Source organism: Phocoena phocoena, chromosome 16 (assembly GCF_963924675.1).
Source record: "Phocoena phocoena chromosome 16, mPhoPho1.1, whole genome shotgun sequence".
Lineage (NCBI taxonomy): Eukaryota > Metazoa > Chordata > Mammalia > Artiodactyla > Phocoenidae > Phocoena > Phocoena phocoena.
Genome location: NC_089234.1, coordinates 40,254,669 through 40,271,141, shown reverse-complemented (window position 1 = coordinate 40,271,141; position 16,473 = coordinate 40,254,669). Strand labels below are relative to the sequence as shown.

The 16,473-nt window shown below is 39.6% G+C and overlaps 1 protein-coding gene across 1 annotated transcript; it reads right to left on the bottom strand.

Annotated features, from left to right (window-relative positions):
- Window positions 1–3,440: 3,440 nt before the first annotated feature.
- Window positions 3,441–6,539, bottom strand: DKK1 (dickkopf WNT signaling pathway inhibitor 1). Its single transcript, XM_065894476.1, has 4 exons — window positions 6,122–6,539; window positions 5,726–5,888; window positions 4,420–4,563; window positions 3,441–4,296 (listed from the first exon to the last, which is right to left on the bottom strand). Exons 1-4 carry the CDS (start codon window positions 6,365–6,367, stop codon window positions 4,043–4,045), a joined length of 807 nt encoding a protein of 268 aa, XP_065750548.1. The 5' UTR covers window positions 6,368–6,539; the 3' UTR covers window positions 3,441–4,042.
- Window positions 6,540–16,473: the final 9,934 nt, after the last annotated feature.

The window sequence follows — 16,473 nt, the reverse complement described above, 5'->3', positions numbered from 1 at the left end:
TGTATTTACTTTATATTTTGGTACTGTACTCGGTAGTAATTTAGAAAGTATGAAAATTGTAATATAGAACTCAATGGAACACATTTTACACACCTAATGGTAGCTTCATCCATTTCTCTTCGAGACTATAAAAAAAAAGGCAGTAACATGATAGATGCTGCAGTCAGTGAAGGAAAGTGAAGGAAATTTTAATGATTTTACCTGAAATTTCCTTAAGTGGCAATGAGTGGTAATTTTGCCATGCAATAGAAATACTGAAATTGATACAATTTCTAACTGTATAATTGTTACTAATTCCATGATTGAATTAATGCAATTTGATTTACCATGGGAAAAGTCCATAAAGTGTGTTGATCTGCTGAAATATGAACAGTCATATTTAGGCTGCATGTCTGTATTTTTCTTTCAAACAGTATATTCCCATCTTCATTCCTATCAGTAGATTTCAGGTTAAACAAAATTTGAAATATTTAACTCTTAGCAAAACAAGAAAAAAGGGATGGGGAAATGACTTGTTTGTAATTTTATTTAAGAATTACTTTAAAATCAAAGGAATTAGAACAAGTCTACCTTTTTTTAAACATCTTTATTGAAGTATAATTGCTTTACAATAGTGTGTTAGTTTCTGCTGCATAACAAAGTGAATCAGCTATACATATACATACATCTCCGTATCTCCTCCCTCTTGCATCTCCCTCCCACCCTCCCTATCCCACTCCTCTAGGTGGATACAAAGCACCAAGCTGATCTCCCTGTGCTATGCAGCTGCTTCCCACTAGCTATCTATTTTACATTTGGTAGTGTACATATATGTTCATGCCACTCTCACTTTGTCACAGCTTACCCTTCCCCCTCCCCATGTCCTCAAGTCCATTCTCTGTGTCTGCGTCTTTATTCCTTTCCTGCCCCTATGTTCTTCAGAACCACATTTTTTTTTTTTAGATTCCATATATATATATGTTAGCATACGGTATTTGTTTTTCTCTTTCTGACTTACTTCACTCTGTAGGACAGACTCTAGGTCCATCCACCTCACTACAAATAACTCAGTTTTGCTTCTTTTTATGGCTGAGTAATATTCCATTGTATATATGTGCCAAATCTTTATCCATTCATCCGATGATGGACACTTAGGTTGCTTCCATGTCCTGGCTATTGGAAATAGAGCTGCAGTGAACATTGTGGTACATGACTTTTTTCAATTACGGTTTTCTCAGCGTATATGCCTAGTAGTGGGATTGCTGGGTCATATGGTAGTTCTATTTTTGTTTTTTGAGGAACCTCCATACTGTTCTCCATAGTGGCTGTGTCAATTTACATTCCCACCAACAGTGCAAGAGGGTTCCCTTTTCTCCACACCCTCTCCAGGCTTTATTGTTTGTAGATTTTTTGATGATGGCCATTCTGACCAGTGTGAGGTGATATCTTATTGTAGTTTTGATTTGCATTTCTCTAATTAGTGATGTTGAGCATTCTTTCATGTGTTTGTTGGCAATCTGTATATCTTCCCTGGAGAAATGTCTATTTAGGTCTTATGCCCATTTTTGGATTGGGTTGTTTGCTTTTTGATATTGAGCTGCATGAGCTGCTTGTATATTTTGGAGATTAATCCTAACAAGTCTACCTTTAACTGAATGCCACAGATTACTATTTACTGTAAAATTGATAGGATAAACCTCTTCCCTCTTCCTCCTTTGACACAATTTAGCAAGAGTTTAATCATCACTAGATCAGTGATAAACAGACATCTTGTCATTTTGCCCATGCCACCCCTTATGAGTAGCTACAGCAAGCATGCTTTTTAAATTTGGATTTTCCTACAAAAATGAGTCATTATCTTATCCTCCAACTATATCAGCACATGAACACACACACAGAATCTATACTGATGGCACAATATTTGTTATAACAAAAACACTGGCAACAATTTAAATGTCTCTCAATAATGACTCTTTAAATTACAGTATAGCCATTCCAACATACTACACTCTTTAAGGCAACCATTAAAAGGAATGAGATACCTCTCTATGTATTACACAGAATAATCTGCAAGGATGTAAAATAAAAAGTGCAAGGTACAGGGCAGTGTATAGAGTATGCTACCATTTGATAAAATGCTTTGTGAATGCATTCCCAAGTTCATGTATTTTCCATTCAAATAAATTGTTTAAAAGTAACAATATTCAAGTGTCAGCAGCCACTATCTAAAATGTTTGAGGTTCCTTCAATGATCCTCTTTTGATTTTTGTATTGTACCTGACTTCCATCTTCCAGCCTCCATTACTAGCTAATAAAGTAACTACAGGTTTTTTTTATATTCTTTTTTCACCTTTATAAATGTGCAGAATTTCTTTTTGATATCCCTTCCTAAGTCTTCAGCTGGATAGGAAGAAGAGGCATCTCTTCCTGGTTGGTTTGTCATTCTCCCATCCGCGTCATGCAATGGGTTGCAAGGAGGGCTAGAACCAGGGCTGATGTGCTAACATGTGCAGAGGTGGAGCATCTCTGGTCACGGCCAGTTCCGGCATAAATGAAGGAATCCCATAGCCAAGGCCCTTTAAATGATTCCTCCGCTCCCCTCTTGAAACAGAGGCCCTTCTTTCTTCTTTTCGAAAAAAGGGTTTCCTGTTTCCTCTCCTCTGTTGTGCTTTATTGGAGATGGCAGGCCTTAGAACTGGCCTTCCTGGCACATCAGCAAACTAGCACATGTAGAAAAAGACAGTTTCTCCAGGGTGAGGAAGCTGAAACTTCCAAACAAAAGGAATGTAACAGCAGACATCCTGCCAGTTCCCTTCTCAGGGAAGAACCAACCAACCCTTGTGTCCTGTTGGCAAAACTCCTTGAAATTGAACCACTTCCGGGAATACAAAAACAACAAACATTCTAGGACATCTGTGTTATTTAAGGAAACTTTTTAGACAATTTATCAGTCACTGTCCTCTGGAGTCCCTTAAACCCAGCATTTTGTGGTTTTGATGGAGATGTATGAATATTACAGAATAAGTGTAAACTGGGACAGTTGCTCTCTCCTTCCCCAGTATCAGATTTGTCAGTATCAAAGTTGGCAAATGAAAATACAAAGCCAGTTTAGACTTCATTTCTATGAGTTTTCTTTTAAACAATATACCCCTATCCTCTTACAATGAACAGATTTCTGGTTGAGGAAAAACGGAAATATTCAGTTCATCTAGCAAGAGAAGCAAAGGACAAAATGAGAGAGGATTTGTGATTTTTAGGTAATAATTATTTAAAAATCAAAGTAATTGGAACCAAGTCTTCCTGGCATGAAGTAGTATTTAAGATACTTCAAGTTGACTAATTTGGCACAAAATCTGCATGTATTTGTCAACTGTATTTACACACACAAACACACACCACACACATAACAGCCCTCTAAGATCACACTGCCAAAATTTATTTATACTTGTAATATTTCATGGTATTAAAAGTTAAATTTTATTTCAAGGACTATCACAGCCGAGAGATAAATATAATCTAAGCACTGAGAGAGTACATTTTGGAAAATAAGCTAATATTTTCATGATAAATCTTACATACCTATCACTTGTCATTCCAAAAGCTCCTTACATTCTAGATTCCAGAATTAAAAGGGGAAAGGGTTTTGCATTTAAGAAGTATAAGCTGAAAGTATTTATTTCAATTCAATATGGAATAGGCTGAAAGTATTTATTTCAATATAGAGTATTTATCAGAATCAAGATAACAATGTATACAAACATTTACATAACAAGAGGAACAATAGACAATGCAGCACGTTTAGAAAAATAATTAAAAGTTTTGTTGCATTTACAGGTAAGTGCCACACTGAAAATTTACAACACAGTAATTTACTGCAATCAATGACGGGGAGTTCCACAAAGAAACAAAGCTCTTACATTCCAGATTTTCGGAAGGTATTATTGGAATGCTTAACTGTAACCACAGAATTTGTACATCCTTAAGGATTGAGCTCACAAAAGTCACAAACAGTTTTCATAGCATATATTATGTAAATGGAGTCCACTGTGTTCAGACAGCTGGCTTAGTGTCTCTGACAGGTGTGAAGCCTAGAAGAATTACTGGCTTGATGGTGATCTTTCTGTATCCGGCAAGACAGACCTTCTCCACAGTAACAACGCTGGAATATCTCCAGCCCGTGAGAGCCTTTTCTCCTGTGCTTGGTGCACACTTGACCTTCTTTGAGAACAGGTTTACAGATCTTGGACCAGAAATGTCTAGCACAACACAACCCTGTAGCACAGTCTGATGATCGAAGGCAGACAGAACCTTCTTGTCCTAGGAAGACAATAGGAAAAGTACATGGTCACTGCTAAGCCTGTGTTATTTCATTAAGGTGATCCGAAAGTCACTACTGATGTGCTAACAGAGAAGAATGAGTCTTCAGATACTTTAACCTACCTTTGGTATGATACATTTTTGAAGACAGTGTAGTTCTTCTGGAGTACCCATCCAAGGTGCTGTGATCATTACCAAAGCTTTCAATAATGGTTTCCTCAATTTCTCCTCGATTGAAATGATTGTGATCAGAAGGCATACATATTCCTAAGGAAACAGGAGATAGTGATTAACTCCTGAGCTGTAATTTGTTACTGCTAATAGCTGTGACAGTGGCAGTCCGTCATGCCTGCACCAATTTGAGATACCTCACTGTAGTGAGGTTAATTTAAACACGAGCCAAACTTCCTTCCAAGTGTTAAAGCAAAACTCCCCAGATGGACAGAAGCATCAGTCTGTACACTGTGCACTCACATGTAACATCCCCAATCTAGCCACTTAAAATACTTTCCCACCAACTGCGGTAGTGGCAGTGAAATTTCTGCCCATTTTAATATCACCCTTGGGGTAAGAAAAATAAAATCAGTCACTTAAAAAATTGTTTTTAAAAATAACTTCTCTGCCCTTGGTGCTATATAGGTACTGCCAGACTAAGTTAAGCAAATGCAATGCCTGCTGCCTGGAAGATTACACTCTTTACCACCAGTTACTTTACTGTATAATTTCTATATTACAGAGATTTAGTTAGTTCACCCGGAGTATTACTGGGTCCTAAGGAGGATCACCACCCTTAAGTTTATTTCTGGAGACTTCTTTGGCTGAGTCTACCTCTTTGAGACATTAAACTTTTGTGGATATGTGGTTGGGGGGAGGAGTACTTATTTTAAGGTAGCAGGAGGTAGAGGCAGAGAAGGGAGAAGCCTGGATGTGAGGGCATCAAGATCTTTAAGAACGGCCAGCACAGATAAATCACTCTGTCTTCTGATTGACAACAGTTTGAACAGGGTTCTTGAGGGAGAGGCTAGCCTGGCAGAGCTGTGAGAGGCACCATAAGAAAAATGGAAAAGGCAACTAAACGCCCAGTCTGGTTTCCTTGGTCTCTGTATAATTCCACCTCCCTCCCCATCTTCTTTCTCAAATGGTATCAAGGCTCTCTCTAGACAAATTTTTATGGAAGGGCCCACTCTGAGGTAAGACGTCGTGTTAAGTAATCGAGGGGGCACAAAGGGAGATAAGGAGCTCCAATATCTCTGTACTTCTTTGCTCCCTGGTTAAACACTAACCTGAAAACATTTCAGGGGAACCTCGCACGCTGAACTCCCATTTGCAGGTGGTGCCACAGCGTTCTGAAAGCTGAGAGCATTGTCTCCCAACTGTAGGCGCACAAGCGCGGGATGGTTTGAGTCCGAAAGGAAGCTACCCGACTCACCATTTTTGCAGTAATTCCCAGGGCAGCACATAGCGTGACGCATGCAGCGTTTTCGGCGCTTCCTGCAGGAGAGGCAGATTTGCGCGCCTGCACCCGCTCCGCGAGTGGAACTCGCGCAGTACTCATCGGTGCTGCACTCCTCGTCCTCGGCGCACGGGTACGGCTGCGGAAAGGGGGCCAGGAGAGGGTGAGGCACCTGGGCAGCCAGGTACCACACTCCTGGACTCATTGTCCCTTTCTGTCCACCTCTCCAAAAGCTGCTGCTGCCGCCCACTGCTCCCAAAGGTAGAGTTTCCAAATGCGCCTTGAACTGCCCACAGCACGTTCTACGCCCTCCTCCCCCAATAAGACCTCTTCAAGGTCACAGCGTCCCCAGGTCCCCAAGACCCTTCTCACCTGGTAGTTGTCAATGGTTTGGTACTTGTTGCCGCCCTCGAACAGAATTCCCGGAGCAGCGCTGACTGCGAAGCCTGGGTGCCCGGCAGCGCCGCCCAGCGGTGGGGGCAGGTTCTTGATGGCGTTGGAATTGAGAAGAACCGAGTTCAAGGTGGCACTGACTCTGAACAGAGGGTGACCGCAAAGAGCCGCAGCTACTAGGGTAACCAACACCCGGGCAGCACCCGCTGTGCCCAGAGCCGTCATCTCAGAGGGACTCAAGGGAGACAAAGAGAAAGGAGGAATGTCGCTTTGCAAGCCTGGATCCCACGAAGCTGTGCTGGCGCAGCTGCAGAGCCAGTGTTCCGAGAGCCTCCACCGGTCCCAGAGTCCTGACTACGGGGCTCTGCTCCGCCACCGCCACCGCGGCTGCCTTTATACTGTGGGCTGTGAGCATTCCGGCCCCTCGGGGGGGAGACAACAAAGCCGGGTTGGGATTTCAAAGCGTTGGGAGGGGCTGGAAGGGGGTGTGTTTGTGTACATGAAGGGGAGCCTTTGACACTCTTCACCCCGCCCCTCCCTTGCGCAGTCGTTCCCCTGCCCAGCTCACCTTCGGGGTGATGGTAATCAGTGAGCATTAGAGGAGACAACTTTAATAAATGCGGGAAGTGGGAGGAACTCGGGTGCCCTTGCCTTGCAGTAGGGGTAGGGGCATTGGGATCTGAAATACTTTTCAGTCAGGCCTTGTGATATTCTCTGCAAAACCACTTTTCTCCTTTCTTCTTTACGCCAGTACTATTTTTTGTTGTGCACACAAATAATATTCAGTATTAAATACAACCAGATCAGTAATTCAAAGTCTCTACCAAAACGTCTCAGCGAGAGGGCCAGGTGGCCCTTGCAAGTTGCTGATTAACCCTTTAGAGTCACGGTTTGCAGATTTGGGGTGAGATCCTCGGTTTTAAGTTCGTTCAATTCCACCCCCTTCTTCCCCTCCCCCCGCGCCCCCACGAGAAAAATGTGCAAAGAGGAGGACATTTGCACATCAAACGAGGGTAAGAAGGAAGAACTAATTCTCTTTTGATGGGAAGTTTAGAGAGGGAGGCGAGAGACTGGTGTTTGGACATTAGATCAGGGGTGGAGGGAAGAGGGAAATGACCATCCGATAATCAAGCTATTTAATGTTCTTTGAATCTGAGCAGTCGCGGCAGTAGATGAACTTGATTAGGCAGACGGGCAAGATCAAAGTGGCAGGAGCGAAAGCGGACAGGGTCCAACGGCTGGGTCAGTGGTCCTTCCCTGATTCCCCCTTCTCAGCGGTGGGTTAACGCAGGGAGATAAGAAACCCTTAAGGCTTAGCGCCTTCCTCATTAGTATTTCATATTGCAAAGCTTCTGAACGCCTGTGTTTGATCCCAACTCAGACGGTTCCCGGAATCAGGGAATACCCGCTCTAGGGAGATAAGAGACTAGCTTCTGGAAAGGGGAAGCTGAAAGTGAATTTGTCGTCATGTAAGTCAGTGTATAAAAATAATAAAGTAAGGCTAGTGTGTAAGAATGCCGTCCTGCTCATGCATTGCAAATAATTGATTCAACAAAAACATATTGGACGCCTAGTGCCCTGGCAATGGGTTATCCTTCACGTTGTTGCCTTCTGGGTGGGTGGGGGGGGGGTTTGGTGGGGAGGGTGGGCGCGGGGGTGCATTGAATACAAATATTCTAACTAAAGTAATAATACAGATAAGAAATGTACACAGTTCTTTTTAAAGCAGGTTGATGTTATAAGTATCAGAAGATGGATAACTGCTACGTGAATTTAGAAAAAGATGATTGAATAATCATTGTTGAATGAAAAAGCCTAGGGTGTATTTATTTTGTGCTCCCCTAACCTCCAGGGTATTTATAATCACTACATACCGACCTATATTAATTACTGGGACCGCCACCAAGTGTAGCCAGTGGTTGTCTTGCAGTAGTATAATAATCCTAAAGTTAAGAGAGGAAGGGGTAGTTTTAAAAGCAAATTTGTAATCCTCTGTTTTCTAATTTCTTGGGTTTCAAAGGTCATATTAAGAATATCTTCTAAACGATTATTTAATAATGCCTCTACTTGCACTGGTGCCCCTCCGCTATCCTAAATTCTGTCTATCCTGTGAAATTTGCTCTGGTTTAACTGATAATTCCTTCTTAAAATTCCAACATGGATTAACTCGCACATATTTCTTTAGATTTTGTTAAGAACATGCACAGTAACTTAGACTTGGCTACTACTCTAAAAATCTTTAGAACAAATTGAAATTTGGAAAAAAAGGGGCGGTTGTTTATATTGGCTTTTAAAAAATGAGCCTAAGAAATGAACAAGCCAATACACCTTTTGTTGAGAATCAGCAATGAACCAGGTCTCCCCTGGGCAGATATGCCATGACCCTCAGCCAACATGAAGTTTATATAGATGGAGAGGTATTGTAGGGTAAAAAGGTGAAGGCATAGGGGATTTCAGGTGCCATATTATCACCTGCAGAATATTGATAACAATGTCAGTAATCAATGTGTTGAGTACCTTCCGTGTGGTAGAAAGTCTAGACTCCGTCTTAAATTCTTACAATGTTGAAATGTGGAGAAAGAATCCCATGCTCTTGGGATGGGTTAAAATATTTCTTCCTACTCCCATTCTCCTATTTAAATATACAATATGCTTTGCCACACTGAAAGCCAATTTCTTTTCCTCTTTTTGGAAGAGATGGTAAATGTTAAAACATTTAACGAATTTAGTCCATTAAGAACTTGAATTCACAAATGAAACCGTTGTCTAGAGGCCAAAAAAAAAAAGTGCAACAGTTTAATCAGTAAAAGGAAAACTTCAACAAAAAGGCATGTTGCATAAATTCAGTCTTGATCCCTGAACATGTACATCTGTTATGGTCTAATATTAAGCTTAGACAGTCTGTTGTGTTGAGTTAGGGAAGCTAAGCTAAGATTAGGGTTTCATGAGCGGATCCTTCCCCACTTCCCACGTTCCTCCTGAAGTCATGATTTGAAAGCTAATAATAGTGAATTGGTCAATATCTGAGTTCCTACTATGAGCTAAGCACTCTACGTGGTGTATGTGGTGCTGTGTGAGAGAAGATGAGTACTCAGGTTATCTACCTACAAATAATTTAGAGGGGGGAGGGGAAGTAAGCTCTCAAATTATACAGGAGAGAACTTATGTAGGAGGTCCTCAGAGAGAGCTGGGTCTGTAGCAGGCCAACCCTCTGTTGCAAATGGGAAAACTTAGTTCGTCGATGGAATCTCAATTTGAACATCCTTTTCATGATTGAGTTTGCACAGTGGCCACAAAAGAGCAGGATGAGTAAGGAGATAAAGTGAAGTTCATTGTTCCACCAGCATCCAGCTTAAATTCGGTGAGTGACCATTGTATGCAGAATGCTACCCTAGTCCCTTTGGGAATATACCTGCAAAATATTAAAGGCAGCCTTTTTGTCCTCAGAAAGCTTTCTGTCTATAGTAGAGTAGTTGGGGAAACAAATATACCTACGTGGAATGGAGGAAGAGCGTTTCCAAAACAACTTTGGTACATATTAGGTCATGGGGAAGATTATATTTTGGGACATGTTAGGTCTAGGAATTGTGACCAACAAACCTTGGGGAAGAGAGTGTTCTGATGACTCTGAGTCTCTCCCGGCAGATAGATGACAGAGGTGATAGAAGTTGGGGCAGGTGTATTTAGTTTATTAGGCCTAGCTTGTTTAGGGAAACCCTGCCTCTTATTTGATCTGGTTTAAATAGAACCATAATTAATGCAGTAAGTTTAATACTGTGGATTAGATTTTAGAATAGGTGGAATGTTTACCAACGTGGAATTGAACCACATAACTCAGGAAGGGCATAACTTGAGCCTTTCTCACATTCTAAGTGCTGTATGTCTGGCATAGAATATTCATCAGCCTCTTCATCCATGAGGGAGACAGGAAAATACACTCCAAAAATCACCATGCTATTTGCAAACTGTTTTCCATCTTTGCTATTTCAGATTCTTACGTAACTGCTACATTTTTAATTCATTACCTTCCTCTCTTCCTTTCTTCTTCCTCCCTCTCTCCCTCCCTCCCCTCCTTCTTTGCTGCTTTCTCTTTGTTAAATCAAAGGAAGCAGATCTGTTGCCATTTAATTTTACTTCACTGGGAAACACTGAATAAATGTCATTCCTTATGGTGAGTGTTGCCAACATTTTTGGAGTACTGATCTTGAATTTAGAGTAGGGATTCCTCATTCCTGAGTTTAGTTAAAAAAAAAAAATTCTTATGACTTTCTCATTGGCCTTTAAAAGATTTGGGTCTTAATGCTTTTCTTGATGTTAAAAGAGCTTTTAGAGCAGGCCCAAGTTACGACTCCCGAGAGGATGGATTAGGTTTTTCTGCACTCCTCACTCAAAAAAGAAGGCGAGATTTGACAATGATTGTGTTTATTTGGTCAGTGGAGATGGCCAGCCCTGATAAATGAGGCTCCATGGTAGCTCTCTACCCTAGCTCAGGAGATGTGTTTTACAGAAGCAGGACATTAAAAGCTCATCTGAGAATAGAGCTCAGAACCCAGAAACTTTTAACTAAAAATCAGAGAGGAACTTTTCTGATGTCCTGCACTCAGAAAGGTCCTGTGGTATGTAGTTACAAGGAGTACAAAACTGCCCTTTAACATTCCCTAAAGGATTTGACATTTCCAGCCGTGAAGACAGACCAATGACAGCAGAAGGCAGGATGCAAGATCCTCTTAAAACAGTCTCCAGAGCTAGAGAAAAATCATTTCCTTCCATGTCACTGAGTTCCTCTTATTACCCCCTTTATAATGCAAGCACTTTGCAAGCGTCATGCCCAAGAAAAGTGTTGTGCCGTGGTTTCAGGATTCTGGGGCCGGAACACTGCGCACTGGGGACTGCTACTGTGGCAGCCACCAGCTGGCTGGTAAATATGGGAACTTGGTCAAGCCACTTAACTCTCAGTGCCGGTGTTGGTCTTTCACTTTTAAAATGGCTTGGGTGGCTGGTTGGAGAGGTCCCTTCTGACTACAAAAGCATCTTTCTCCCTCCCCTCCCCACCTTTCTCTCTCTCTCTCTAAGGACTGCCAGGGTATGGCCTTTCGTACTCTGATTAAATAGGCACATCCTGCAAGAGGCCTGTTCTTTCAGGCATCCTAAAGGTACAGTTATAATCCCTGACATCAATACTATATTTTGATTTTTTTTCATTTAAAAATTTTTTTTATTTTTGTCTGCACTGGGTCTTCGTTGCTGCACACGGGCTTTCTCTAGTTGCGGCGAGCGGGGGCTACTCTTCCTTGCAGTGCGCGGCCTTCTCATTGTGGTTGCTTCTCTTGTTGCGGAGCATGGGCTCTAGGTACACAGGCTTCAGTAGTTGTGGCTCGTGGGCTCTAGAGCGCAGGCTCAGTAGTTGTGGCGCACGGGCTTAGTTGCTCCGCGGCATGTGGGAATCTTCCTGGACCAGGGATCGAACCCATGTTCCCTGCATTGGCAGGCAGATTCTTAACCACTGTTTCAACAGGGAAGCCCTGTATTTTGATTTTGAAGAAAGCATACAAGGTTTAAATCTTTGGAAATAAGGTAAATTACTTGAACCAGGTGATATTTTTTAAAAGATATATATATATATATATATATAGAGAGAGAGAGAGAGAGAGAGAGAGATTTCTAGTTTACATCATACATTCTTTTGGAGGAAATTCAGCAAATACAGAGAGTTCAAAAACAGAAATAAATGCCGTGTGCAAACCCACCACTCAAACGAAACCACTGTTTACTTTTAGTTTCTACACACAGGCACACAAACACAGGCACATATATGTGGATGGAAAGCAAGAGAGTAAGAAATATTTTTGATTCATAAAATTGATTGTAATGTTTTAGAGCTGAATTTTTTTGACAATCACTAAATCTGAGACTAGTGAATTGCAATGGGACCTTGAGGTGAAAATTAGAAAGCAGGACCTTGATAACACTTTTGTTTCCCGAGACCCGGTCTTGGAATCGCCAGGGAGTGGGCCAGGATATGGGCTAGAAACAGAACTATTAATTTCAGCGGGGAAGAGGAGCGAGGTATAAATTGTGCAAGCATTATTCATCACCCTTAAGTCCCAAAAATAAAAAATAATTTTCGGATGAGTTCAGGAGTAGAGAAGGTTGGAAGGAGGCAAGTTGAGGGAGCTACCAGTTGGGCAGATCCAGAAACCTCCGAGCTCGTGCCGTGTGCCCCATAGCCAGCCTCCAGCCCTGGATAATTCCCCAGCAGGCAGGCCCCGGGATGTCCGACCCTTAACCAAGCCGCGAATTCCCATTGTTCACGTGCTCCCGGGAGGCTGCTCACGGTGGCTGCACTTTGGTGTCACAACCTGTCGCCAGCATACAGTAGTGTAAAATGAAGCTTGTTTAAAGACTCTCTTTGATGAGTGAAGATCAAACGGCCAGGGGACCCCCGGTCTTAATCAGACTTGAGCCAGGATGGCATTTTCACAAATAGTCCGTTTGCTCGGCTTTGAGCAGACTTTGTGCTCAGCACATTCATCCGGCTGCGGGGCGGGTAATCTCGGCTGAAGCCTCTTGCCTGGTCGCAAATCCATTCACACTACAGTGGCTGCTGTTGGTTTGCTGTGTCAGTTCATGGGCAAATAAATATAGGGCCCTCCTGACTTAATTAAAGTGGGGTGAGAGGAAAGGTGACTGAGAGGAAGATAAAAGCTCCGAGCGACATCAGGCTACCCTGTGTCTGACTGCAAGTGGGAGAAAGCCGCTCTTCCGCTGCCCCCTGGTGGAAGTTCCGTAGAAGTTCTTCATAGGGAGGATACAAATGATCTATTAATCACGCGATTTACTCTTGAGATTTATTCTCCAGGTTCAGTTATTTGCATATTGTGTACCTTCTTCATGTTTCAGCATCTTCGAAGTTGAATAATCTCTTGTACTTCTTAATATTCCACACAATTCCTTGTTCACAGAATAATTTAACTCTTCACAAATTAGAATTAAAATGACAACTGGGATCCAAGACATAGGTTCTCAATAAATGTTCATTTTGTTCGATTGAAGTTGAAAGTCTCTATATTGCATTCCTAGATAAAAATGTCAAGGTATACAGATAGTTATAAATATTCTATTATAGGTAATCCTAGGCCAAATAAATATATTTTTTAACATCTTTACTGGAGTATAACTGCTTTAAGTTTCCACAGTATAACAAAGTGAATCAGCTATACATACACATATATCCCCATATCTCCTCCCTCTTGCGTCTCCCTCCCACCCTCCCTATCCCACCCCTCTGAGTGGACACAAAGCCCCGAGCTGATCTCCCTGTGCTATGTGGCTGCTTCCCACTAGCTATCTATTTTACAAGGCCAAATAAATCTTAAGAAAACTCATTTATATATATATATATATATATATATATATATATATATATATAAAACTATTCAGTGAGAATAAAATTTTAAAAGAATATTAATTTTTCATATATTTGAATGAGAAAATAGTAACCATTTCAGAGTTCCATGTTCAAAAAGAAGATACAAACGTATAGGCTTATGTAAAATAAGTTATAATACACTATTTAATATCAGTACTTTCATTTCTTTAAAGCCAACATGTTATACAAGTAGAAAAAGAACTGTAGAAAAATTAATAAAACACATGCTAGAAATGCACCTCCTACGTAATATATGTAGCTGTTAAAATCATTATTGGTAGTTATTTATTGTTATTATTTAACAGTTAATAATTCTAAACTACTCCCCAATTTTTTCTCATAACTCATTTTCCTTAAACAGAAGTCCTGGCGAAAAAAATGTTCTACTACTAGAATTTCTTTTAACGAGTAAAGGATTCTGGAAGATATGTGAGAAACACTATCTCTAAACATTCAATTCAAGAAATATTTTTGTGTACTAAATTCTTAGCTATGTTAGATGCTAAGCATAAAATTGTACACTATTATTTCAGTATTATAATCTAAAATATATCTACAAGAATGACTTTAAGGTAAGAAGCAAATTGACCTCAATCAGCCTTTTCAAAATGTCATTGTTTAATTAGACCCTCTCCACAATTTTTGATTGGGCTATGTTTTCCACCAGTATCTTTATTTTCTTCTCACAATATTATTTTGATACAGCTGATACTATTTACAACAAGAAAGGCACTCTTTAAAGTGAGCTCTAAGTTGAAAAACAAGGGAAAACCATTTTGCAAATATCAAGAGTTCTGTGAATTCAGCTTAGGCACAAGTTTACTTAGAAGGTATGGAAGTGTCATGCGGAGAATCTAGTGCCTAATTAGCTTTCTATTAAAAGCATATCCCCCTATCACTTTCTGCTAATATCATTTACGGCTATCATTTGCATTTGCTAATAATTTTAACAGGGAACTGTGGCTAGAGCTGTGAAGTCTAAAGCTAAAGCTGTATTTAGTTTACTTCGTTTTTAGAGTTGTTGATTTGCAGGCGAAGTCCTAAATTTATCTGGAAAATTACCTTGCTGTGGTTTTATTAGTAGCTGAGATTAGAAAACAAGTAAGTTAATAGGTAAGTAAAAAATAAACGGACCTTTTACCTGCAAGTGTATGAGAAATAGGACAGCTTACCATTATGAAGTATTTCCATCACACAGATGCAACTGATGTAAATAACCTCAAGAACATAGATGAATAGTCGAAGTAAAACACTTAAGAAGTGATGAGTTTTGCATATTTACTACCTTGTTTTTAAAGATATAATTTATTTAATTGTAAATTTATGTACTTTAATGTTTAAAAATGGCAATCCCTGGGCATTTCATTAAATGAAAGTTAGTTTCACCAGACTCAAATTTACCACATGGTGTTTGTTCTCAAGGCAAACACAGCTTCAGTAACCCACTCACTTCTCATGGTTCCTTTCCCTTAGATTTTGTCTATTTATCTATTTCTTAATCTTTTGTCAACCTTTCAAGACTTTTAAGAAGAACAAAAAGATACATATGTTTACTCAGTATTTACATTTCTTTTTTCAGTAGGAGGGTAGGTTTGAGTAACCCAATCTGCCATTTCCCCTGAAATGAAAGTTCTTTAACTTAAAAAAATTATATAAATGCTATCAGACTGTTAATCATGCAATTTTTTCACTCAGCATTGTTTGTGAGATTCATCCATATTAAATTTAGTTAATACATTTCTTTTCACTTCAGTATAATATTCTATGATCTGAATATACCAGATTTAATGGCCTATTATCCAGGTGATGAATATTTTTATTTTTAAATTTTTCACTATTTCCAAATCTTCTGTGGGCATCCTTACATATATCTCCTTGTGAACATTTGTGAAATTGTTCCTAGGAAATATAACAATGAGTAGAGGTACTGAGTTGTAAAATATAGACATTTTCAACTTTAAGTATTACAAAATTCTTCAAAGTTGTAATAATTCACATTTGTACCAGGAACATGCAGGAATTTTGCATTGCTCCACATGTTGACCAACATTTTTTATTTTAAATTTTAATTTGCAAATCAGCTGGATGGAAATGGCTTCATTTAATTTTTAAACTTACAGTTATTGATTATTAATGATGTAATACCCCTTAGGCTAAATAATGTTGATACACAAACCAGACAAGAACAGTTCAAGAAAGGGAAATTACAGGCTACTCTCTTGAAATCATAGGCACAAAAATCTGAAATATAACATTGAAAATTAAAAATACCAGTGTTTTAAAATTATATGTCATGACAAAGTTGAATTAATGCCACAGAAGCACTGGTGCTTTAATATTAAAATCCATAGCATCTTCTGACAAGTATATTGCAAAAACAGGTTAAGAAGAAAACCGTGTGACCATTCCAAGACATGCTGAAAAGGAATTTGATGCAATTCAATAGCTGGTCATAATTTTTAAAAAGATTGACAAACTAAAAACTTTTTAACGTAATGTGTATGTATGTAAAATCTATATCAAACATCTAATAAAATTTAAAATCTGGAAAAAGGAAAGAATGCCAAATGTAATTTTATTTTATATTTATTTAGATCCTAGTCAGCCTATTACTTCAAGGAAAAAAATGATTGGAACTAAGAAGAATGAAATAAAACATTTTATTATTCAGAGATGATAGTATTATCTTCAGAAATAACATAAGAGATAGACAAATGAATTAGCAAAATTTCAGCAAGGATGCTGGACATAAGATAAAATATACGAAAAAGGATTGAATTTCTCTGTGCCAATGAAAGAGTTCAAGTGTTCAAGGATATAACATTTTTTAAATGTTCTTTAAATAGTAACAAAAGATGTTCATGGATTCTATTATAAAATGTTTTAAAGAATTTTAAAAAAT